We start from the raw sequence: 27,708 nt of genomic DNA, 5'->3' as shown, positions 1-27,708 counted from the left end.
TAATTATTTTACTTTCTTTTAATTAAATAGGAAAAAATCTTTTAAATCTTTTTCTGTTGTTGTTTTTTTTTTTTTTTTGGCAGGACACATAGGCCTAAAGTACTGTTATATATGACAACAGTTATTCACTGGTATAGATAAAATTAAAACTATCCAAAAGCATAGCCACTGCATTGTTCAGTTGATAAAGTCAATGTTCCTAAATTGATCTCGTCTTTGCTCAACAGCTGCACAAATTCAGAACTTTTTGTCCTTTTTAAATTATGTCTTATCTGTTTGAAAATGCACTTTTTAAAAAGTGAAAACCTTTAAGAAAGGCAATGGACATTCAGATATTCATGACAAGATCTACAAAGACAGTGGAGGGTCCATTCCATTCCATTCCATTCCATTCCATTCCATTCCATTCCATTCCATTCCATGTAGGAATTGCACTGCGGTATTTGAAAATTAATTGAATATTTTCTTTAGATTTACAAACACACATTTCTTCAGCATGACTGCCACCTAAGTAGTAAATTACTTTTCCCTGGTATACTTGAATAGACAAGACAATGACCTCATACTTGTACAAGACTGAGTGCTATCTTATACAACAAATGGATCTTCATGAAGACCATAACAGTGGTATTGACCTTCTATACAGGCTTCAAACCCCTGGATCTCTCTTACAAAGAAGGCTGAGGGAGCTGGGCCTGTTTGCCTTGAGAAGAGATGGCTGAGAGGGGATCTCTTCAAAGCCTGTATGTCTCTGAAGGGAGGTTGTCAGAGGCTTTTTCTCTGTGCCACACAAGAGGACGAGAGGCAACAGAGAGAAACTGATGCACAGGAAACTCCACCTGAACACCAGGAAGAACTTCTTCACTGTGAGTGTGACTGAGCACTGGAACAGATTGCCCAGAGAGGCCACGGAGTCTCCCTCATTGGGGATATTCAAGAACTGTCTCACACAATCCTGTGCAGTGTGCTCTGGGATGACAGAGCAGGGAGGCTGGACCAGATGACCACTTGATCCCCTCCAACCTTACCCATCCTGTGCTTATGTGATCCAACAGCACAGGATCTGTATTTTGTTAATAGAAATATGGACATGATAATGGGTAGAATGATTCAAATGACATCTGTAGATCAGAACAACATTTTACTCTTATCAAGAACAGAAGAACAGAACAGCACAACCTTGGAGAAACAGATAAAGGATGTAACTTCACAAATAGAACCCATGCAAAACACAAGCAGCATGCCAGCTCAGCTCTGCAAGGCTGACAAAGCTGAAGTTATGCAAAAAAAATGATACTGGTCTTACTCAAAAATGGGGGCTGGGGAACAGCCCATATCCCAAGAGGACATTGGACAATAAAGTAAAACATATACATCCAGTAACAGTGGAAAGCTAATGAATATGTGATCATTTTTGTATAATAAACACCCTGTTTATCTGACACTCAGGCATTCGATTGGAGACAGGATCCTCCAAGTGTCCAGCAAATGCAGCAAAGGATGCCTGCTCTCTAATACTCAAAACCATGTTAGGAAGCTTCTATCCAGCTGCTGTGGTATCACAATGTTCCATAATTTCATTTTCATTATCTTCAATAAAAAGACTTACAAACTGAAAGAGCTATGGATTCTTGATTTTCAATACAGTACTATCAGTTCACAGATGAAAGATATTTGTGCTCTACTGAAATCAAAAAAGTGTAGCCACTGAATATAGGCTTACTTGTCTAGCCAGCTTACAAAAAAAACCCTTGTAAATTGTTGTCCTTTCAAAGCTGAAATGAGGGCAAGATTAAAAAGAGAACACATTTCAAAAGTAATTGTAGTTGAGGGGCATGTTGTACATTAACATTCCTCTCAGCATCACTTTATTCTCTCATTTTGGGAACTGTCTAGCTTTCTTTCAGTGACTTCCTGCCTTAGACAGAATCTCATCTATCTTCCCAATGAAAAGATGAAATCTTGGCAGAGTCAGCAATTTTTCTTTTTAAAAATATGGTAGAAAACACTGCATTTTACCCCACCAAAATATTATAAAATGGCAGACAGAATTTTACGATGCATAGAGATTATACCTAAAATGTTTTACTAAACATTTTCTGCATCTGTTCCCAGATATTTACATGGTATTTGTGTACATCTTTGCCCTCATTTTTATGAATAATTTTTCAAAATACACAAAGGTGATTAAAGGGGGCATGACCATCTTTACTCTCACATGGCTTTGCTTTCTTTTGAAGAGTAAATGAAATTTTATTGTACTATCCATTAAATTACTTTTATGAAATCCATTTGTGCTGGGATCTTCTTGGTATATAGGATTTCATGCCACTACCTGGTGAGATTCCCAGTTAAATGTATTTAGTGGATAACTAAGGGTTGGGAAGTGAAGGGGAACAGTGGCTGCATTACAGATTGCCAGGAAAATAATTCTGCCTTATATGATAAGTCATAGACACACATCAACAGAAGTTGCTTAAAATAATTGAGAGATGGAAATTTACTTATATCCCATTGCATAATCCCATCTTAGAGAGCCAAGGAAAGAGTCAAATCTTTGAAGAAACATCTACAGAATCTGGGATGAAGACTCAGTGTAAACATCAGCACAGCACATAAGATTCCACTCTTACAAATACACTTCACCCTGCTATTTCAGTCTATGTAACATCAAAGATACATTTACAGGTACACCCTTGGAGAGTCAGCAACTTAAGATGACACAATAAGATGTCACTTGGTAGGCAGGGGGAGGTTAAAGAGAGGATTAAAACCAGTCAGGCACGATATATTAAAGGAATCCATGACTAACGGGGTGTGACAGAAAAAGGTTTATTTCTTTTCAGCAGAAAAGATCCCTAGGGCTTGAAGGATTAGTCCACTGTGCCTTTATCACCTTGGAATTTTTATGGTTATTTTTATGGTTGTTTTTGATGAATTCACATTTCCATAATTACCTTTTCGGCATTAAGCCAATTTTCACTTTTAATTAAATCCATAAATAACCTTAATTCTTCATTAAAAGGTTTGTTGTTCTTATTTTTCATAATTATTACTGTTAGGAAATATTTCAAGTGCCAAAGAACAATGTTAGTTAGTAATTATAACTTCACAAAGTTTCAGTAACTACCTATGTTGTACCTTGTAAACATTATGCCAGTGATTAATAGGAACTATGATGAAAAATGCTCAAAAAAATTTCCTTAGGTAGCAACTCAGCTCTCAGAAATGCACTTATAAACAGTTGATGACTCATGGACTTGACATCCACAGGGAATCAGCATTGTGAAATATCTTAGTAGTATTGGAAGTATCTGGAATATGGAAATACAATTTAGAGCTTAGTCCCACACACTGCCCTCAAAATCCATCCTTCCATCTGAGACTGGCCAGTACTTTGTAATACTGTGTATTTACCAAGTGGGGGAATTTGAAATCAAGAATTTATGTTTGCAAAAATTATTTTTACTTGCCTTGTTGTGTTCGTTTAGTGATTAACAATTACAGCAGAAAACATAAAGCATTAAACCATTAAGTCAGAGACGAAATTATCTATATACAAACCACATCAATCTATTTGCTCTTTTTTCTAATTTAAAGTCTGAAATCAACCCAAGTACATAAAGATTCATTGAAAAATCTAATATTATAAAACTGATTTTTTCACATAAACTTTACATTAGTCAAGACAGCAGAAAAATCACCTTTTTCCTGACTTGTTGATCTTTGGAAGAATGGGCTTTCACATGTTTTCTCAGGGAACTTGGATCTGTGTATCGCTTACTACATCCTGGGATCTCACATGCATAAGGTTTCTAAATTAAAAAAAAAAAAAAAAAAAAGATAAAGTTACTGTTATATCACAGATTATTTTGACTCAAGAGAATACTTTTTGAGTCTTGGAATGCTACAAACCACATTACTACAGAACAAAAAACATTGTACATTATTACATGCAGAAAGCTTCACAATTTGTTAGAAAAGGAAAGGATGAAGTAAAGCTTTAAAGGAAGACAAAAACGGAAAGTTTTTATTACAGCACCTTTCATGATTACCTTTTTTTTCTTAGTAGTACAATGAATATTGCAAGATATACTTACAAATTTTCCACCCTCAGAGCAATCTTTGACTTAATCAGAAATTACAGTCTTTAGTGAATCAGGTAAAGAAACTGCAGTAAAGGCCCGGAAAGACTGTTTAGGATTATAGAAGGATCCGCTTCAGAAAAAGAGAACAAGAAAAAGTGTTAGTTTACTATATTACAAAGAAGGCAAGCAAAACCCCAACCAAGCATTGAATACTAAAGTTTCAGACATATTACATTAAAAAAACCCCATTTTAATGTGAAGTACTGACCAACTTCTTCAGCTCACATTTTCTAATTATACTTCATTTTAGAAAAATACCTATAAAATATCCTATAATATCTTTATAGTATTCTTAAAAGAATGCCCAATAAATCTAACTCATATCTATATCTCATCCTGCCTGTTCTAAGCTGTCTGTCTTGCCTTAAGACCTGTAGGTTCACAATACTAAGTATTAAATGAACACTTGGTCCAACTGTTTCCTGGAAGTAGCTATTCAGCAATTTATTCACTTATGTTCTGTAAAGAGTTTTTGAACACCTTGTACAAATTATTAACTTGCCAGCCATAGTTTTGACTATTCAAAATGGATAATTTGCTTTTTTTAACAGCCATTTAATTCAAACTGCATTGTTTTAATTGCATTTTTGGACTTCCGCCCTTTGGAAACTGTCTCTGAGAAAACACAAAATTTTTTTTCTGAAACAGAGGTTTTTAAACAAATCTCAGCCATCACCCAAATTTACAAGGGACAATCTGTTGGCACAAAAATTTTTAGATTTACAAAATTATTCTATCTCTCTTGACTTTCTGGTACATGACCCACCCTTAACTTTTCATCAAAGAAAAAGCACTTTATATTGCAGATGGCTTCAGTTTCTCTAAAGATCAACTAAGTGGAAGAAATCTACTGATTCTACTTAGAGCAAAGACCATGGAACCTGTGGTCTTTTTATCAACCAGCCTGGGTCCATCTTCTTGCATGCTTAGATGACTTGGCCACCTTTGAGGCAGCTTCAGCAGCCTCATCAGACTGTCCACCCTCCTGCCTCTAAGGTTACGGGCTACCTGCTGTCACCAAGCTGGAGGAAAGGAGCAGATAGTCTAATGCTCAGAGGGCTGCAATGGGATAGTCTAATGCTCAGAGGGCTGCAATGGGACTTCTGTGTCCTTACAGTGTCCAAGTGTGTCCTCTGGTGCTTGGCGCGGTCGCTGGAGTTGCTGAACGCTTTCTGGCAGCCAGGGTGCTGGCAAAGGTACGGCTTTTCACCCGTATGGCTCCTTAAGTGAATCTTGAGATTTTCTAGTCTGGAAAAGGCTTTCTTGCAACCCTCAAACTAGAAAAGAGAAAGAAAGCATTTGAAAGGAAAGCACACACAGTAAACTGCAATAGCAAACACTGAACAGAAGGGTAAAAGGGCATGCAGAGACCTCCAGCCTTCCATGGCAGGGTAGGTCTGCAAGGCCTGGCTTCTCAGTGTGGGTGTTGCTGCAGGGTTCAAACCATTTAGACTGTAAAAATGTACCTATCCTCCCTGCACGTGGCTGAATTAGAAGAGTACGTCCTACATTTTGCAGATGGCACACTGAGACCCAAAGGGACCAGCCGGCTGAGAATGCAGCACCTGCCTGGGAAACGCAGCACCAGCTGAATTTCCTCCCTGAAGCACACAGAGCAAAATGGTCACTGTGAGGTTCCCAAGACTTCCGCCAGCTATCCCTGTCTCAGCTCCAGGTTTCTCTGGATATTAGCAACTCAGCATAACAGAGGCATCTCTCAGTACCAGCCCAACCTACAGAGCAACAGCAAAGATATGCAGGGAAATCTCAGTTTGCTCTGCCTTGCTCATGGTGATGAAAAAAGTGAAATGATTTCTGAAATATATTTTTACCTTTCTGCCACAAGTAAATGAATGATATACTAAAAATACTGTAAGCCTGTCAAAATAGGATGCAATTCCTGTGGGGAACCAATAACCATGGGGCATGGTACTTCTATAGCTAATCAAGTACTGCATCTGTGGAGAAATCTATGTTTATACGAACAGAAAACAAGCTTTTCATCTATCGTGTTCTCATGGTATACTGTAACCTAAGGGAAATTTAAAGATCCGTTCCATTTGACACCATTTTTATAGACACTTGGTTTCAATTAGACCTAAATATTTATGAATATCAAAAGTATAGGCTTTCTAAAATTCTATCAGTCAGGATCAATTCAACTCATTAGTTTCAGTTGCTGCATATCTCACTATGCAACATTTAAAGCTTCTGATGCACAACAAACTGCTAGTTTGCGGTTATTGCATGCTTGCAAAAATAATAATACTGTAGTAGAGATGTTTCTAAAGCTAACACCAAAATTCCCATCATTTCACTACCTATTAATTTTCTTCACCTGAAAATAAACAGGTCATTTTTCACTGGTGTCAGAAAGACACGCTAAATTTTTTAATAAATTATGCAGTGCATGTATGTTTACAAAAGCACAAGTAGGAAAACTGACATAATTCCGGTCATAATTAGCATGCCTTTCTTACAAATCTCTAACACCCTCAGAAAAAGAGAAAAAAAAATGGATCACTTAATTTTAAGCACATCTTTTGGATTACTGCAAAAAAAGCATTACAAATTCAAAGAATAAAGTATAAAAACATTACCTATAAACTAGCCATTACCTATAAACTAAACTAAATTAAAATTAAGCTTAAGAAATTTAAGCTTGATACAGAGGATGAACCATGCCTGCTATACCATAATTGCAATTTATCTTTCCTACACATGAACTTCAGAAAATGTCTCAACCCATTAAAGTTTTTATTTATATTTCATCCCTTTATCCAAAAGAAACCAGTGCTTTTTGGATTATCCAGCTGTGATCACTGAACATTAATGTATGCTTTTAAATAGCATCACTTTTATGTTTACAGAGGTTTAACATGCATACAAAACAGTGTTGCAACAGTAAAAATATTTTTACTTTTTAAGGACATATTTTTAGAAAATATTACAGGATTAAAAAAAAATACACCAATATACCTTAAAATTGCCTTGATAAAAATATCACTTTTTTTCTTGGAAAAAGTAAAGAGTGGAGACAGCATTAAAAACATGGGAGCTAAAAAACTGATATAATAAATTAATCACAGAAGTGATGCAATTATAGAATGGTTTGGGTTGGAAAGGATCTTAAAGATAATTTAGTTCAAACACCCCTGCCAGAAGGAGGTAGACATGTTAGAACAGGTTGCTCAATGCTCCATCCTGACTTGCCTTGAACACTTCCAGGGCTGAGACAACTTCTCTGGGCAACCTGTGCCAGTGTCTTCACAGTAAATCTCTTCCTAACATCTAATAAAATTGTACTCTTTCAGTTTGGAGCCTACAAAAAATGACCTTCAAGAAGAAAAATAATTCAAGAAGACCTCTGTTAAAATGAGAAAGAAATCGACTGATTTGCCTACCTTATACAGATAAGTTATTATTTTGTATTAACATCATAAAAGAACAATGACACATTCTAATAACTGTAACTATGCTGTACATAAGAATAATTTTAGTATCTCAAGAAGTCATTAATTTTATAGGGTAAAACTCAGACCAATGAAAAAGTTGTAGAAGCATGTCTCTGTTTTGTTTATTTTGCAGGTTATTAAACTTTGAATTTTCAAGTATGCAAAGGAACTTAAACATGTAAATGTTTATTTGGCTGTAAAATTACCATATATTTTAGATGGGCAGAAATGTTTAAGTAAGCAGAACTGGGCAATCTTAACATACAAATTTAAGAATTATTATTTCTAAAGACTTCTGCATTGCTCAGTATAAACTGGAAGATAGTTCTCTCTTCCCCCCCACAGCCTTAAATTACTGTCTGGCAACATATAGATATGTATTCACAAGGCAACATATAGATATGTATTGCAGGAAAGGTCATTCTAGCAAAACAGTCTACAAGCCTGTATTATTAAGACAAACATCCTTACTCAACAGTTAATGAATGTTTCTTCCATAAATCAAATTTCTTAAAGCCTTGGAAATGTCTGATACTTAAGATAACAGGAATGAAAAGATACTCTTCTCAACAACACAGAACATACTCTCTATCCTGATAAAAATATTTCAGTGAAAGTATCACAGACAAGACGGGATCAATTAAGGGGGAAAAAAGTCAGGTAGTTGACACATGTTTTTGAAATGGAACTCATAGTTTTCTAAGGTATTAACTGTTGTTAATACTTAAGTCACTTAAGTCACTTAAGTATATGGCATACCTTAGCATTCTGAAACTGTTTAACAGTTCTAAACATATCCTGATTGAACCAGATTTTTTGCAAGTCTTATGTGAAATTAATTGTGCAGTGTTTTCCTAAACTGCAATACAGAAATCAGTTACTGAGCTTCTATTTTTACTGCTGCATACAAATTGAAACCATTAAGTAGCTCATATGAAAAATTCCTCTCGGTACTTCCTAAAGTCCTTTTTAAAATAAATTAGTGTTTACTTTCTCCTTTTATAAGGACAATTATGAAAAGCAAGAAACAATATATTTAAAGGGAAATGTTAAGCCTATCAACAGAAAAACCCCACAGTTTCATGACTTTTAAACATGCGTGTTCTCATGAGTGAACTGTTCATCCTTGTTTACACAGAGATGATGTTCAGCATACCAGGCAACCCTCCTGTAAAATGACAATATAATTTCATAGGTTATATAAAATAAACTGTGCAACATGAAAAGCCTTGCTGGATGCACCCTGCATTTCTGAGCCCTAACTGGAATTGACTATGTCAGATATTTAGACTCATGACCTATAGAACAGCATGGTATTACCTGTGTGAGCACTTCAGTATCAGCAGCAGATACTCAGTGGTCAAGTGACTAAGAAATTAGTTTGTTTTCTCTGCAAAAGGAACTGTTCTGATTATCTCAGTTGATCACTGGTATAGCAAGGATTGAAGAACTTGTTCTGGCAGATATCTGTCTGAGCTCTGGTCCATTCACTGAAAAGAATGTAGCCTTCATATAAAAGCGCAACACAGCCAACATTGCTACTTCCTAATCCAGTATCTAATATTATCTGGTATTAAATATATACATGGTTTCCTGTCTGAATTGGTTTTGCTTCAGCACCCAGGCAGTGTATTTTATCTTGTCATTTTTCTGCTGTATTAACATTACAAACAATCTAAAAAGTAACTTTTAAAAATTCTGGTATTTTCTGTTATCAAGAAATTTAACCTTCTCTTGTACAATTTATATCAAAAGTATGTGCTTTCTCCCTATACACAATGCTTTCTCAGACCTCCTTCAAAATTGATTCCAAACTTTCAAAAAATGAAAGGAAATTAACTACTTTTAGAAATACTGACAACTGAACAGTACTTGATTTTACAGAAATGTTCAATCCAGTATACAACATAATGTTACTCTCCTCAAGTATGGGTTTTTAACAACTTTTTTCATCTGAACCAGTTATACAGTGATCTGCAAATATTTCTAAGCATCACTGTTTGTGGCAAAGGATCATCTTTTATTTTTTGAAGTGTGAAGAATAAGCATTTCCCTTCTCCATTGTCATGTGTGAGAAAATATTTATGGGCTATTATAATGAATACAATTAATTACATGTTCCTCATCTGGTCTGTCTCTAAGCTTACTGGGAGAGGGATAGTTTTCCTTTTTAAATTTGACTTTGCTAAACATAAGTCTGCCTATAACCATTAAATTCCAGCAGCTGGCTTACTGTGTCCGAGAGCTAGCTATTGTCCACACAAAATTTCAGTAACAAACCTAGATACCTCAGGGACAGATTTTATTTTTTCTTCAATAAAACTGAATACATGTCTCAGGCAAGAAGCAAAAGAGACTGAGAGCCCCTCAAAAGGCTCTGGTATAGGGAAACACAAGAGCTACATCCAAATGACCTCAGGAAGTTAGATACGGCATGAGCTTGATGGAAAAGTGAAGAACACTTCAAATCTCTGCCAATCTGATGTGGGGGAAATCAACCCAACCCTAAGTACACACAGAGGACATATTAACCAAGTGGTTCAAATGCATGCCCAGAGTTGCAAAATACCAACTCATTTGGCTTAGTAACCTGTTCAGTCATGGAAAACCTTTCATGATGCAAAATGAGAAGGAAAACGTGCACCCAGAAACTAAGATACATATCAGAGGGGAGAAATTCCTCACTGATTTTAAAAGGGCAATAAGATAAGCAAATTTACCCTAGCAAAAATACTTTCCATGAAAAACCAAAAGAAAATAATACGCCTTCCATACCTCTTCTTCATTAGGCACAATGGATGCCAGAGTGGTCCAAGGATACATGGCATCATAACTGTGGGACTGGACTTTCCCCACTGCACCCACACAGGTAAGAAAACCAACAGTTTCACAGATATACAGTTCAAATCAGACCTAGTTCTTTTTTTTTTTTTTTGCCAGTCAATGCATGGCAAACCCACATTAATCTAGGACTGATTGCACATGACCACTTAGACACATGCTCTAAAAACTTCTCAAACAATATTATTTGGTCCCCTTATGACTACTTCTGCATTCACCTGGGATACAAAATACATTATCAATATTTCAGTGGGAGACTTATCAATGTTAGGTATTCAGGTAATGTGAATTAAACTCCCTTTTTCACTTATTCTAGGATCATCCTAGCCTTCTTTAAGATTTTACAGAGGGTTTTGGTTACAGCTGGTAGGATTATATTCCAGCTCAGTCTTTTTTCTAGGCATTATTTCTCATATTGTAATTATAAGCTATATGCCTTCATTTCTGCTTACATTTCTTTGCATTTGGCTGATTTACTATGTGTCTTTTTATAATGCAATAATACAGCAAAATCAATGAAATCATCTCTGTCAATGGGATATTCTCAGTCTCTGTAGCTCTGCTAGTCCCTGTTAATAGTACAAACTTTGTTCAACTACTTAGGGCCACTATTCTGAGAACAAGTGAAGTACTCTTCATCCAGTATGTCCCTTCTAAGGAAATTTAATTAAAAAAACCTTAAAATCATAGAACTATAGATTTTTTTAGGTTGGAAAAGAACCTTCAGATTGAGCCCAGCCATTGCCCCACCACTGCCAAGTCCATGACTAAACCATGTCACCAAGCACCACATCTATAAATCTTATTATCTCCAGGGATGGCGACTTTGCCTCTGACCTGAGCAGTCTCTGCCAATGCTTTACAACTTTTTCAGTGAAGAATTTTTTGCTAATAACCAATCTAATCCTTCTCTGTCACAGCTTAGAAGTTATTTTCTTTCATCCTAACACTTGTTCCTTGGAAGAAGAGAGGGACACTCACCCCAGAACACTGTACTGACTCATGTAATGTATTGATCCATACCCGGTTTGCAACAGCAAATTACTGTCTGAGATTGGCTTGACAAGCTGCTTGATTTGCTTAATTTTGTAATATTCATAAACCATGTCATGACCACAAGCATGATAAGCAAAAGTTTTAAATCTTAAACTTTGAAGGGAGATCTCTTAATAAAAACATAAGCCTTTCCTAGATTTCAGGAAATGCTATCATACATGAATGCATATGTGCAAATGGAAGGAATGGTATTCTTAAGAACTATCTAGGAGAAAATAAATCTAGAGTTGCACATACATAAGGTCCCAAAACAAATCTTTGAATTATTCAATAGCCATGCAGCATTTTCTAAGATTCATTAGCAACTAAAAGGCATATAAATTATTTAACAATGTCCATCTGTCAATTAATTTCGAATGCTTTGAAATGCTGACCATGTAGTTTCTTCTGTGTCAGCACCAAGGCAGGTGGTATGACAAGAACAAGGTATCTCTCCACAGCTTTGTATTTATCACAGAAACAGAAGTAAAACTGTTCCTTATATGGCTTTCAAACAAAACCTATGCATTTGAAGCATTAATTGTCTTGTAACCATTTTCCTTCCTCAACGGTATTGGCAGGGTGCTGCTCTGCAAAAAGAAGTGAGAGTAAGACCTCATATGAAAACCTTTTAAATAGCTTTTTATACCCCTAGATTCTCCAGCCTAGCAATCTTGGGAATGGCACATAATTAGTGTCAGACATCATTCAAACTGCTGACATCAGGCGCTCACTGAAAGGGAGGCTGCAGCCACAGCTGAGATTTAAAGGCCCAGGTTCATCTAAAGCAAAGTGAGTACTGTGCTTTTAACCCTGGAAGTGTTTAAATCGGAGAAAATGCAGCATTCAGAGCAGCACTTCACCTTAGTGCCTATCTGAACAGAACACATTGTCTAATGTGGAGTCTGAATGCTTTGGTGAATGCACTAGCTTCTGTAAAGTCATATCTTTTCCTCAGAACCATGCAAAGCCTGGCATTTGTTTTTGCTTTTATAGTTATGAAATTATACAATGTCTTGGAATTTACTGTTCTAGTAAATAATGACAGATTATGTTTATATGTGTTACACAGATTATAGCAGATATTTCTTTGCCCAGTCTTTCAATGACAATTTGCACCATAGGTAATTAGACACTTCTTTGTTCCTCTTAAAAAAACAAAAGGTTCCCTTCATCACAACATTCTCACTTCATGTTTTTCTGGTAGATTCCTCAAAATTTTATGATCCAGCATGCATAAATATAAATGTGAACAAAAGATAATTACAGACCATGACAAAATCGAAAGTAATTTGTTATTTAGCTGCATTGTACTTCCTACCTTAAGTTAAAAGGCCTATTATACTCAACAGATGTAGGAAAAAAGTTCATAAGATTAGATTCAGGTTAAGACTTATGGGACTGGTCAGTGTGTACAACTATAAGGCTCACATTTTAAGAGCTTCTGACTAAGCAGCACATAATGCTTTTTTGTGTGTGTGTGTAGGGACTGATCTAGATTAATAGACTATATCCTAATCTGACTTCAGTTTTCCAATGCATCCATCTTTTTAGGTATTTTTAAGAAGAGACACATGCTGCTATACAGGCAATGAAATCTATGGAAAAGAGGACATATCAGAACAGATCAAAAATCTACAGAATGGTTCACATGGGAAACTGAATCAGGCTACTTTTTCAGACAGATGCACATGAGAAGCTAGTTTCTTCATTCCCTCTGAACAATTCTCACTTTTTTGGTCATACTGCACACACTTGAGTATTTCTGTATATAGACAGATTACCTGAGTGTCTCAATAAAATTTACTTTCAATTTCCTTTCCAGGGAGATCGGTATTCTGATGTCAGTTCTGTCAGGACAGTGGACAAAGGATGGCATCGAATTGCAGTGCAAGAAGAAGAGGTATGTAAGTAACTGTCCCTGCCTACCACACTATTTCATTGTGAAAACTTTCTTTGCAGATGGCTTTTTTATTCTTGTGTTTTTGATAAATTTAGCATGTTCTTTTTTCCTTTTCATTTCAGATCTCCAGAGGTCTTCATACTTCTCATGTTCTAGAGATCTGTGGCACAATGTAACCTTATTTTCTAGGTAACACTATGTTGCCTAAGGACACAAATATCTCTGTTGAAATTAAGCACAGCGCAATGAATGTTATTTATCCCTGAAATAATGGTGTCAAGAGATTCATTCACCATGGTAATGTCTCTTGTTTTCATCAGTCTTAGTAAGCATGGCCATTTCAGCCTCAGAAGCTATTTCTGTTGCTGTAGAGAAGGTAAATATTATGACAAGTCTCTTCAAAAGGAACTATTACTGAATACATCAGCTGCTACTGATTCAAAAACCATATGGTATGGAAACTATTAGACGAAAAATGAACATTTTGGGAATTCTTTCTTTGCTTCCTTTTAGAAGAGTGTGTTTGCTTTTTTTTTTTTTTTTTCTTCCTGGTTTTACACCTTTCTTTCTCTTCCTCTTTAGCTTTTCTAAAAGGTTGTCTTTGAGTCTCAAGTAACTGAAGCTATCATCTGTAATCATGCAGCTTTCTCTATTAAAAGTTATTCACTACTGAGGCAGCCACTATTGTCATTAAGCCCTGGAGAAGTCCTATGCATTTGAATAATTTTTCCTTCTGGTAGACATGCAAGAACCAAACAACTTTCTGTCAACTAAAAAACCAGCTATTTCCTTTCAGGTATGTAGTTACCTCTCCCTTCTGTAGTTCTGTAATTCTCTTCTCTACAGGACTTCGTGCCAGAGATACACCATAAATTGAGACCATAGGCTTTTAAATATGGAGATGAGGTAATGTAAATCATATTCTCACTGAGAAGATTCTGTTGGTTTAGAATTTGTTCTTTGTGAAATTCACAAAGGACTAAAATCTGACCTCTATTACACTAGGGAAAAAAGGAATAAATAATCAGGAAAGCTCTGAAACCAGGAAGTTGAAATGGGAAAGAAACTGTTTTGAGGATTCTTCCTCACCATACTCCATGTCAAAATTATCATACATGATTCATTTTGTTTTCTATAAATAATAACATCATACAAATATCTATTTCTATCCTAGACATAAGAGTATTTAATTCCTTCCTGTCCTGTCCTATCCTATTTATAAACATGTATATTGGGACTGAAAACGGAAACAAACATGCATGCAGTTCTACAAATACTAACATAGTACTTTTTCTTACAGTTATTTGAAAATATTAACACCCAATTGCCACTTTTCAGTGATAAAGGATACTATAGGCAGAAAAGCATTAAGTCAATTCTCAGTAAATTCTCACTTAGGGTGCATAGCTCACGGCTGATACTGTGAAACTCAGCACAGTGTTCTACAAATCTGGGTATGGAGGCTCTTTTTTTTCACAGCAAATGTACACAAGGCCAGCTGCTATCTGGCACAGGGTCTCTTGGTAAACTCTATTTATTATTTAGATAGTCAAACCTTAACTTTCTTAGTTTGGGTTGGTTTTTGCTTGTTTTTTTTTTTTTTTTTAATTAAAAAAGCCATTAGATCACTGTCAAGAGCAAAATGGGCAGTAAGAGATGCATTGATAGTTCCTAAGTGCAGCATTTGCACTCAAATGCAAACATGCATTTGATACAGTATAAAATATGCCAGGATACTGTGGAACATCTCTGCACGTGCTAACTTCATGTCCAAAGAAATTACGTACTTTTGTTTTCCCAGAAAAAAAACAACTTGACTGGATCCACTTTTGGCAAACTGACACTGATATAACTTAAAGGGCCTGGTAGAAGTGGTTTAATTAAAGGAAAAGCATAAAGCATAATTTAATGGGTTACTTGTTTACATTAAGCAGTGTTCAGCTTGAAGTGCCTGAGAAAAAAGCACAATGCATACAGCAAGAGTCATCATTAGTAGAAGGAAATTTGCTGGGCCAAACCTGGACTTGAATTTAGAAGTTCAACTTTCACTAAAAAAATGCACCAAACAATATACTAAAAAGACAATTAATTTTACTGCAATATTTACATAAATGCTACACTATTTTCGTCTGCCAAATTGGCTCAATCATATGTAACCTCCAACATAAACAAATTTTTTATGCATCTAAGTAGAATACTTTATAGTGAAAATAACAGGATTAAACTGTGCCAGTTTGAGTGGTTTGAGAAGCACCTTTCTCAAAGTATGCTCTTTCATAAGGATACATAGGAAGCACACTGATTTCAAGGACCAAAAAGTCTGAGATTCTCCATTATGCAACATCAACCTCATCGGGGACAGAATTTTTTGCAAATTTCATTTGTCAAAATTTACTTGACTCTTTTCCATCAAAGAGATAGAGCTTCTAGAATGTTTCTTATGGAATTAATAAGTTCAAACTATTCAATTCATGATGTATTCATGGTCCACTCAGTTCATAATGGAGAAAGGACTGTTTCTGTTACACTCTGGCAGAACCTCTGCCAGTAATTATGATTTTTAACAAATGTGCCATGGTGACCACAACTTTATAGGTAGTATTTCAAAATTTTACTTCTTGTACTGCTTTTTAGTAGTTTTTCTTCCCTTAAAATATAACACGTGCATCTTTATAGCTATGGCATCTAGTATACTTGTATACATAGCCATAAGAATTACTTGGCTGTCCTCTAACTACATTACTAATTTCAAATTTCCATCCTTAAGGAAAACAGACATGACTCATACTGATTGCTTCTACCTCTGTTTCACAATACTTACTCTCTACCATGATAATGCCATCTCACTGACATTTATGAGAGGTTTTAATCCTGGTAATTGTATACAAGAAGCAAACAAGAATATATTACCTTGTGATACTTTTAACTATTTGGATGCAAGTAAATCATACAGAAGTTGCAATCAAGGCTATATGCATCAGTAAATATTCAACATTTTCAGGCACTTGAAAGGGCTAATTTGGGGTTACAGTTGTAATGCACTCACTGGAACACTTGGAAGCATACTTAATCAAAATATGCTATGTAATACCAAAAAGCCACTCCACAAACCCCAAAGCTAAATAATTAGAAAGTAAAGAAAATTCACATTTTAATGTTTATTTTCTGAATTCCAGAACTTTTTTAAACAACTCCATTACTTTTAAATCAGATTAACTGGCGCTTTACTGAAAAGTATCCAGATTTGTATCTATGGCTACTGAAAAAATCTGGACCAGAAAGCTCCTCAAAATCTACTATTCAGCAGAAACTTAAGCAAATTAAACTGGGGCAAAGGTGAATTCCTAAACAACCCTAGCATGGCTGCATTACTGCCAGCCCATACTCAAACAGCTCTGTCATATTAACCAGGTCCTAATTCTGCATTACTTGAATATACCCCACTTTCACTGAAGTCAGTGAGAATTCAGAATATGCAAGGAATGTAGAATTACAAGTAGTTTCTTAATCCTTAGGTCATAAGCCAAGATAATTATAAAGCCTGAACTCATAATGTAGCTGACTGAACAGCTCTGCAGCACCTTTAAGGGCATTAACAGCAGAATTCTGCTGAATTAGTCTAAAAATCATATCAAGAACTTGCCTCTGCACTCTGATATGTAATAGGTGATTTAAACTAAGCGACCAAAAGATTACAGTGAAATTGAGCTGTTTAGCAATGTAGCCTTACCTCTTCCTCCCTCTTTTCCCCTGCTAAAGGGGAAATCAATAATACAATTAAACATCCTCACTTTTCAATCCTCACTTTCTCCAGTTCTGATCAGAGCTACTTGCACAGCTGTCTTTTCAGGGCAAAATACAAACCACTCGCAGAAAAAAACAGTTGTGGAAAATGAGGCAAAAGTGCTTGCATTTTAATCAGCAGGAGTCCATCACAATAGGAAAGAGTCAAGGAGGTTTATTTCTTGCCCCACAACTAAATTGTATAAAAATTTCCATCAACACTCAAAATGTACTTTTTAGCCCAGTAACTGTTTTCTATTCTTGACTGCTTAACACTCTCAGGTTTTTTTCAATTAGGGCCTGTTTGTTCAATTAGTTAAAAAAAAAAGGCAAGAGAGAAAGAAATAAAGCTTTAAAGAAAGGATTAAGCCACGTATTTTATTGAGAAAGAACATAAATTAGAAATTCTTTTCAAATCTGGAGTATGCATTCTTTAATCTTCTGCCCTGCTGGGAAGTGTAATAAGAATAAAGGCAGAAAGAAGCTTTTTTGCTTCATTGAATTTGTTCAGTGGAAAATATGCTTTTGACTATCTGCAACTAAATCTCAAAATTCATGACAATTCAGACTCCCACATTTTATAAGCCTGTGCATTAAAAAGAGAGCTAGGAGAGCTTACAGAAACCCACCTGGTGAGCAAGCTCTCCAGATTCAAAAGGGCAAGACAGAAGACCATGTGGATGTGAAGCAGACAATCCATGACTGTGTAGAAGAAGACTTCATGTACTGGCAATGCAGTTCTTCAGTGTGGTGTGGCTTCATAAGCAAATTAATTTTCAAAATAACCAACAGAACTGACTGATGGGTGTGAGTTAGGGATAAGAAAACCAATGGAAGAGGCTAAAGGTTGGACAAGGTATAAGTGTTGCTTACTGTTTACTGTTTCTTTGCAGGAGCATTTACTAAAATCTAAATATGCTTTGAATTTAAAATTAAAGGAAAGATAATTTGATGTAAAAGACAGAAGTCAAAAGGAATGCCAAAAGCAGAAAATAGGTAACATCTTCCTTCCAGGATACCAAATCCTCTTGCCTGTTTGTGCCTTGTCACAAAAATCTTGAGAAAGATTTTTGCTGAGATCCCATTACAGTAAAAACTGCCCAAAAAAGAAGATATATACCTTAGATGTTATTTTCCTCCTTTTGGTGCAGTGTACCCAAGTGCAAAGAACAAATTTGTACATACAACAGGAAAGAAAACAAGGCTGCTGATCCTTCTCTTCCTCCTCCCTCTCAACACAAAAAAAACCAAAAACCAACAGAGAAATGAAGCAGCATGAATTTAATGTAATAGCTAGAGTTTATGGCTTCGTGACATTCCATTTAATGCCAGCAAGGCTCATCCCTTGGTTCCAACAAGTTGAGTACATCCTGCACCACCTGCAACTCAATTTACATGCACCAGAACCTCCTGTCTCCTGCAGACATGCTCACACAGATAGAAGAAAACATCTGGTGTCAGCAGAAATCACACTGTGAAGGTAGTTTGGGCTGTATTGCAGGCAAGGCCTGGCCAGGGTAGAGCCACAAGCCTGGGCTGGACCATGGCTGCTCTCAGGTCAAATGCAGTCCCTTCACTCAGACTGTCCCCAGTGAGTTAAGGCTGATGACTGAGATAACAATGTGATGCAGAATCTGGGAGCACAAATACTTGGGTTAGACCTTGGTTTGAAAGGAGGCAGGGCTATACCTAAATCAACAGATATGTCTGATTACCAGGGACAGGACTCGGGGTTCAGAGCAAGGCTGAGTACACAAAACACAGACTGAACAGCCAAGGCAAGGCTGTTGCCAACAGGAGGCAAGGCTTGGAGCTCCATTGTGCTCTGCAGAGCTTCTGGCACACACTCGCTGCTTGGAAAACTGCAGTTAGGGCACAATATGGTTTTTTTTTTTTTTTCTTAAGAGCTCAGCAGCCAACAGCTTCTGGCTCAAGAAAATGCCAATGACAGTATTTTCTGACTCACTACAGGGTTATTTCTTCTGCCACACAGATGGTACAAAAAGATTCAAGTTTCCAAAAACAGAAGACAAGGTAATGCAAAACTATGTGGATCCCTGTACTTAAGTCACTCATATAACAGGGGACTTCAGTCCCATCTACTGAGATGCTGCCTTATGCAATCAAAATCCTTGTGACAAAAGGGCTGTAGTGAACGGACTGTGAGGGTTCACAGTTCCCTCAGCTGAGCCAAAAAAGCTGTTCAACAATGAAAAATTTAATAGAGGAAAAGTTGAGGAATAATCCAATAAAAAAGTTGAGGGATGTGGTCTAACACATCGTACACAGAAGAGGTTCTCACCATGCAACTGAGGTTTTGGCTATAATAAACCTTAGGTGATCATTAGAGAAGAGGGGCAAGAAAGAGTGAATACAGGAATTCAGCAATAAATGCAGGGTATCAGTGGAATAATCACAAGCCTTGATAAATGCAACAGTTTTGTTCATATCATGCAATGATTTTGTTCCTATCATGAAACTGAAAATTTTCAAGGGAAGCCTCAAAAGGTTTACAGAAGCAAAACACCTTGGGAATTAATCCAAAGCTAGGATGAGAGAAGCCAGTCCAAAACATGCAGGGCCAAGCAGAAGAATGAGATGAGCAAAATAGGAGCAGGAAGAAAAATAAGATCAGTACACATGGCATAATTGCTAAGGGTAAGTACACATGCCCTTTCTCAAGTGAAGTGTTCAATCAGTGAGTTCCTAGACTTGATTCATTTAAGTGGCATGTCTGACACCACAACTGGTTGTGGAACACCCAGAGGACATTTTAGATAATAGCAGGTTAGTGACTGCCTAATTTTAATTGCTGGTGAGTACAGCCAAAGAGAACAAAATGCCCAAATACCTGCAGATTCAGATGCACAAGGGATGAGCTGTGCAATTTTCTTAGAGAAAGGATAAAAAAAGCTTCAAAATTCATCAAAGGAAAACAAAAGGATGACTCAGTAAATAACTATCCTTGTGAAGTTAAGCATTTTTTTTCTCCTCTTTTTTGTGGACATTACATTCTTCTTAATATGAATTTCCCTAGGGCAACTTAACATTTACCTCAATCCCTGCAAATTATTACAGCATTCAATAGTCTTTGAATTAATCTTTTCCCACTGTGAAAGGATGTTTTGGAGAAGCTGCAACAGATAATAGAGCTATTTTTGCACTGTTGGACAAAGTCATTGTGCTTGGTTTTTCTTAACTGACAATACAAAGCTTATTTTCTATTTTAATTGGTTGTACCATTAGCACAAAGCCAGATGATAAAAATACAGGTAAGTGCACAACATGAGAACTTATTGAGAATGAACAGCAGATGAAGCTTACATTAGCTAATTGAAAGAGAATATTAATGCTGAGCCTGGATTATGCTCATTTCCTAATCAGGTGCAATGCTAAAAGTGCGTGTTGATGTATGCCAGAAAATCAGTTAAAAATACAGCAGAAGAGCTTTATTGCACTTCACCTCTTTGGAGTTCATGTTTCAAAGTAAGTTTGTGTTCACACCGCTATGGAAAAGGTTATCATCTTGCTAGACAGATGTCCAAAGGCAGGGTAAGCAAATTTGGTATTTATATTACAAATATGTAAAGTGGATTGATAAATTTGATAAGCATTTGTAATTAATAACTCCATAGATAGAGAGGCCTGATTATTTTCAGGTAACAACCACACTAGAAGAGTGTGTGGGAAGGAGGAAATGAAGAGAGAGGGAAAACTGGCATGGTTTTACAGATCTGGAAGAATCAAGAAACTGAAGTGAATGGGCAGGTTCAGGATGGATCATGCTAGACTGAGCACTTCCTGTCTCCAGTCATACCAGCAGAACTGTGGAAAACGCCTGTGATATCTGTATTCTGTTCTTCCTTTTCTATCTTATATACTAATAAAGCATTGAAACGGGAATGTTTATCTTTGAAGAACAATTGAATTTCAGACCTTGGGGATAACTCAAAGAGAGTGTACTGCACTGGAAACTTGTGCCTCCCCTAGAAAATTGACCATCTGCAGAAAAAGTGAGGGTTTCATTTATTTACTTTCAACTTTGCTACTCAGAGGGGGAACTAGAGCCCAGAAATTAAGAAGAACGTTGGTGATGATGATATTGCTGGTAAGATGGCCATAATAATTCTTTTCCTGCATTAGTGTTTACTTATAAAAAGCCTGCAGATCTGATAACCTTTGCTAGCTCTGCTAGCAGTGACCTTTTGATTAACAGCATACACTGCAATTATGAGATGCTGATGTTGGGGCTATGTCCCTGTAGTCGTTGCATTCTCTATAGAAAAAGATATGTTTAGATCAAACATTAACACTCTTCATTAACTGCATGCCAGTTGTTATTTTGTTCTAACATTACTTAATTTCTTCATTTTGGTTGCTTTGTCCTACAGTCTGAAAACCCAGGGAAAGCCTGAATAAGTCTTTTGCATCTATCTAAAACAATATACACATACTTACCTGCAACATTGCAAGCCACTATTGTCCATAAAAGTCTAAAGGCTCTTATGAAGTTTTGTCTTTGGTTTCTACAATGTATAGCATGAACTCTGTTTGAAAGGCTGTTGTTTCCTTCAGTTTCCTGATATCCCACCAAAGCACACTAAATTGATTGAAATACAGCCTACTGATGCTTTTGTATCACTTTAGAAGCTAATGGCAACCTTCCGCCTCTTGTTGAATGGTGTAATTGGCCTGCCAGAGAGGATCTGGGATTTTAACATGTTTCTTGTTTGGCTGAGCAAACCAATTATCCTGCAGTGGCTATCCAAGCTGCAGACTTTTCTTCATTGGGGTCATTAAGCTTGTCAAAACTAGTTTGTCACCACAACTGCCGACCCTCATTGCTTTCGACAGCAGCACAAGTGTCAGACTAAAGAGGACTTTGCACTACAAGAAAGTAAATTACTGATCAGAGCCCACCAAGCATCCTGACTATATGCCACAGCTTGCACTTCTGACACCACGAGAGGTGGAAACAGTACCAACTAAATTACTTGAGGTTAACAAACACCACTAATTATTTTGTAGAATAAGAAAATACAGCTTCAACTGCTAAAGAGGAAGAATACTTGAAGGCAGTATATGACCTACATGGATGATAGTGAAGCATTGGGCTGTTTTCATTTTAGTTAAAAGATGATGCAAGTCAGTCTGAAACAAAATTCTGTGAAAGAAGTTACCAGCTGACTCAGATCATATTTTTGGAAAGTTGATCAGACACAGCAGCTGGCAGTAGAGCAGTTTGAGCTCAATCCAGCAGATCATTACTAGATAATCCTCTCTATATTCTTGGCCACCCAAATGATGCCTGAATCAGGCCAGTGGCAGGTTCCTTATCTGATGTAATAATAACCACTAAATACTTAATACCAGACCATATTTACTACAGTGGTGTAAAATCTGTCATAAAACCATCTACATTATACCTAGAATTTACTTCACTGAAAGTACAAGATGTCAGAGCCTTATGATGGCCTAATTATCTATATCCCTTTGTTTTGGTGGCAAATGATTCATAACCCACTCCTTCACTGTTGTGATTATATTCAGTTTAATGAGGTAACTTGGAATTAGCAACATACCCTCAGTTGCTATAAGGTATTTGACAGGAGAAGAGAAATAAATGAGAAGTTTCAGAGGAATATTTTCTCTCATCACATTCCTAACTATTCAAGGCACCCATTCTGGAAGAGCCTTTACTCCCAATACCATAAGAGCTCCTGCTTGGTTCAGTTGAGATGACTTGTCCTGCCATAAGCTCATCCCATAAATAAATCTTCGCAGATTTATTCGCCTTACAAATCTTGCCTTACAAGAAAAGTACTGAAAATACAGTGACAGCAAGATATGTTCGGATTTCCCCCTAGAAGCCTTCAAATTCCATCACCTTTTCTCCATACTTTTTGTAAAGCTAAGTCTTTGGAAATATATCTTTTTAATGAAAGCAGGCATATGCAATGTAGCTCAGCAAACAGGATCCACTTTTAAGAGACAATGACTGTTGCTGGCTTGTATGCCTATGTGAAATACACTTATTTAAACAAGGCTGAGTGACTTAATGGTTCATCAGCAATGTAATGACTTTGAACATCACTGTTCCCATTTAAAAAAGGAAAACAGAAGAAGAAGAGGAAAAGGGACAAAGAGGAAAGAAAAGCAGACCAGTGCTTCATAAGATCCCAGGATTCTGTTGAGTCCTAATGATGTCATTCAGTATTTAATCTCTGGCGACAAGAAGGGTTTTCCCCTCCTTTCAGCAACAAAGCAAATTCAACATTAACAAAGCCCTCTATCTGAAGCCAAGGTTGGACATGAATCTTAAATTGTTCCTAGCCTTCTCTATCCCTTCCTGGAAATAAAAATTAGCCACAACCACAAAGTTATGCTTAACATAATTATATTGAGCTTATTTTTAATTTATATTTGGGATAGGGTTGTAAAAAAAGGATTATTACATTCACTGGCAGAAAAAAAAAAAATACAACGGTCATTGTGGTATGAGGAGTTGGGGAAATGACAAATATTGCAACTTGCCAAACATCTCAGACAAAAATTTTTAAAATATGCACATTCCTTGACCGGCAAATTTTGTTGTTAAAATCAGGCAGGGGTGAAACCAATATGAATAGAGGAGAGGGAAAATAAGACTAGGGAAAGAAATGGGTGTGAAACTCTTCATATTTCCTAACTGCTGATCACTCCTAAAGTGAGGCACTCCTCATGGAAAACAAATCACACTATTTTTAATGTTTTTATTTCAAGGAACAGCATTGATTTTAAGCATTGGCATATGTAGAGGAAGGGGAAAAAATGCTTTTCCTTTTCATTTACTTTAATGGTTTGCATTTGCACACACCCAGATAAACTCTTGCTCTCATGTGTGGTACCTCAAAATTTTACAGAGTCAAAGTGGTGAATGGGCCAAGTAAATATCCAAACTCAGTATTCCCAGTTTACACCAGGAAAGCTTCATATAGAACTTTTTATGATTGTCCACTAGCAGCCTGAAGCAGTAAAAGTTCAATACAGAAATAATGGCTAAATGCATGTGAACAGTTCCACAAAGATTCTAAGTTAGGAAAGCAGCTCCTTAAGTTGCAAAGCAGCCTTTTTTTTTTTTTTTTAAAGATTTCCATCAAAAAGAAAAGGAAAATAAACCCATTCTTATATGGCTTTTATTTTCTGAAAAAATAAGAAATAAGCCCACCAAATGTAGATTCTTACCACACTAAGTGGTACCTTATATCACCAACAGGTGTCAGAGAATGATAATAGGTGTCAGAAAGAAAATGTACCATGCAAAAAGTACACAGTAACCCATCCACATGTAAATAATCCTTTTTCATCTTCTCATAGCTCCTTTAATGTGCCCAGAATATGTAACTGTTCCAGGAACCAACAGGAAGGAATCAGAGTTGTTCAGATTACTCATGATTTCAACCAGAAATCTGTGACCCTTGACTCCTGAAGGCAGAGAGAGAGAAGAACAGCAGCGATGAAAAAACTGCATTTTGATAGTAGCTTTTCAGAGCAGTCATTCATCCCAGAACTAGACTTATCAGGTTGAAGTTCAAGGTCAGGTTGCTACACCTAACTGACCTTCTGCACTATACAAACACACTTGTTTTTTCTTCATGGGAATAAAGCACATTTTTCAGTGTTAGAGATTCCTACAAATCTATCCCCTTAACTGGTATATGGATCTGGCTTCTATCAGAAATCATGTTTTATAAATCTTAGAATGGACAGAAGCTGACTAAGATGGCAAAGTTGTGAAAGATAGCACAGTACAGCCACATGTAAAGTCTGAGACTTAGGTTTCAAAGTATTGTTTCTAGTCAAGTTTTAAACACATCTCTATTCAGTCTGAGCATTCTGCAAATCTACCTATTTCAGCACAGTTTTATAAAAAAATTCTTTCAAAACAGCATGGATGACTATCCAGGGAAAACACACTTTTAGTGTTTTCATAAATATTTGTGCTGCTTGTACAACAACACGAATAACTTGAAATAATAAAATACAGCTCGTGTACCCAACCAGAATTTAAAAAAGATTTAGAATAAGGTTAAGATCAGTATGTCAACATAAGTTAAGGGTTGTGAAACATTACTGATCTCTGTTATGCAGGGAATTTCACAAGTGAGAAACTAGCGTGAAGATAAAAAAGATCCTCTATTTTGCATTTATTTTAATTACATGTGCTATAGGAACAAGCTGTTCTATGAATAAGAAGAAATACACACACTTACAAGGCATTCTGTTCTTAGCTGTAGAAGAAAAACTAGACCTGTGTTTTTCAGATTATCAATCATTTAGTAGTGACCTGCACAGAAAAATGGTTAAAGATCTCAGTGAAAAAATTGTCTTTAAAGAGATGCTGATTACAGGTCCAGGGCATGTTGCAAGAGGAGAAGCAGATATGGCTTTAGACTGAAAGAGGCTAGGTTTTGGTTGGGCATTAGGAAAAATCCTTTGTTTTGAAGGTGGTCAGGCACTGGAACAGGGTTGTCTAGAGAAGTTTTGTTTGCACTTTCCTGGCAACGTTCAGGGCCAGGTGTGATACAGTTTTGAGCAACCTCCTTCAGCAGAAAGTGTTCCTATTTATGGCAGGGAGACTGAAACATAGTCACAGAATGCTTTGTGTTGGAAGGGGTCTTCAAGACCCCTTCCAACACAAAGCATTCTGTGACTATGAAAGCAGCTGACTAGACCTTTAAATCAAAAATACACTCTGCTATTTAATTTAACATGGTGTTTTTAACATTGCTCTCACTTGACTGACATATATGGAGCAAACCAGTGAGATAAGGTAACTGATGTGTACTGGCGCCAGCCAAAGGTGACTCCAACTTTAACTGCATAGTGCTGCCAAATGGTTTCCTAATGGCTCCACCAACACCTGTGATGGAAGCGATGCTGTTGCAGTCTTCTTTCATCCATAAAGTCAGGTAGGTTAGTTTTGATCATTAGTATTTAAGCAAGAAGCCTTAACAAATAAGCACACGACTAGGGGAAACCTATGCTACTATGCAATTTTCAAAGCCAGCAAAGCACAGGAAGAATAAATGCCAGCAGACACCAGCTACTGGGAAAAGCTTTGTATTGTGCCATTCCACTGTCTGAAAAACACAGTATCTATGGCTGTGCCTGAGTAGTCTGGATTTTTTTCAAATTGTTAATGCTTGTATTACAAAGGATTACAAATTTGTTCCTCAGCACTTTGTAGTCACATGTTTTCCAATAATTTGTCAGCTCATAAAAACCTGAGTGGAGCCTTCTCAAGCAAATGACAAGGCCAGAAGAGCTTTTCATCGACTTTCTGGTGGGTGTGAATGTACAGCTTCATCCACAGGCGTCTTTGAATGTCAGGTATCTTTCTACAGATAACAAAGAAAAGAAGAAAAAGTGAGGGAAGATGAGAAATCTGCAAATTTTCCTCCCAGGGAAACTCTAAGATTCATCCTCAGATTTCAGTGTAAGTTATTAATTTTTCACTCATCCAAATACAAAAGAGAATTTCTCAAAAGTAATTTTTTTAAAAAATCAGCAGAGAAATTCTAACTCACTCAAAGCCGGACCCTGGCATCATCAATGCAGTGAAATTATTGCAAGGACCCTCTTCTCTAGACCTCCTACCTAGCCACAGACAATGATGATTCTAGGTTTTTATGTTGTTTCCGCTGGTTAAACCTGCATGCAATGACTTAACAATGTTTTGCATGACTTTACAATGTTTTCTGTCAAAGCTCAGTTAAGTTTTTGACTTATTATCAGCTTGGTTGTGTCCTGTGCTTTACTATCAAAACAAAACAAAACCAAAAACACAAAGCAAAACAAAACAAAAAAACTCAGCATTGAGTCACACCAGTAGTGTATACAAACAAGCTACTTGGTGCCTGCCCACTGTAGATCTTGAGCTCCTGACAAGAGACACATGCATCACAGGGTTTTGAAAAGGAGGTCTTCAGCATTTAAAGCTGAGCAAAACCAAGAGTACTGAAGTCCAATTTAGGAGTTCTTTGAATATTTCTGCTTGCTGGCCATCCCAGTTTCACAACATGATTTCTCCAGCAGTGGAAGTAGTGACAAATTTGATATTCAGGCCACAGTTCAGGAGCACTGCCTGTTACTCCTGTAGGATTAGGATTCATCCCCAGTTCTCCATGTCCAGTCCAACAGCCCCAGTGCCCACTGATCCCTGCTGTTCCCATACCCCTCCCTTCCAGTGCATTAGGTAGACTTATACACTTCTAACCTTCTGTATAAACAAAAGTTAGTATACTAATATTAACTGGGTTTCCAGTGTCTCACAGAATCCACATCTCATTATTATTTTCCACTTCAATTGTATTAATTTCCACTCTAATTTTAATTTTTTTTAAAAAGTGATCAACATGATTAAGATTTATCAATATGCCACTACATGTTGAAATTCTATGCTTTTACCATAGGTTTTCATGTTTGAATAATCACCATTTCCCTCTCTGACTTTCTTTAGCAGCCAGCAAGTCAACTTTAATTTTGATTTTCTTCTCCTGTA

At 36.6% G+C, this 27,708-nt stretch overlaps 1 protein-coding gene across 1 annotated transcript in view; it reads right to left on the bottom strand.

Annotated features, from left to right (window-relative positions):
* GLIS3 (GLIS family zinc finger 3) overlaps positions 1–27,708 on the bottom strand; it is a 154,784-nt gene that overhangs the window by 38,695 nt on the left and 88,381 nt on the right. Inside the window, 2 exon segments of the mRNA XM_059837001.1 lie at positions 3,705–3,815; positions 5,264–5,425. Of these exon segments, the coding sequence (XP_059692984.1) occupies positions 3,705–3,815; positions 5,264–5,425 (273 nt within the window).

This window comes from Haemorhous mexicanus, chromosome Z (genome assembly GCF_027477595.1).
Source record: "Haemorhous mexicanus isolate bHaeMex1 chromosome Z, bHaeMex1.pri, whole genome shotgun sequence".
In the NCBI taxonomy this organism is placed as follows: Eukaryota; Metazoa; Chordata; class Aves; order Passeriformes; family Fringillidae; genus Haemorhous; species Haemorhous mexicanus.
Note: the sequence above shows the minus strand (reverse complement) of the source record. Positions and strands in the feature narration are given on the sequence as shown.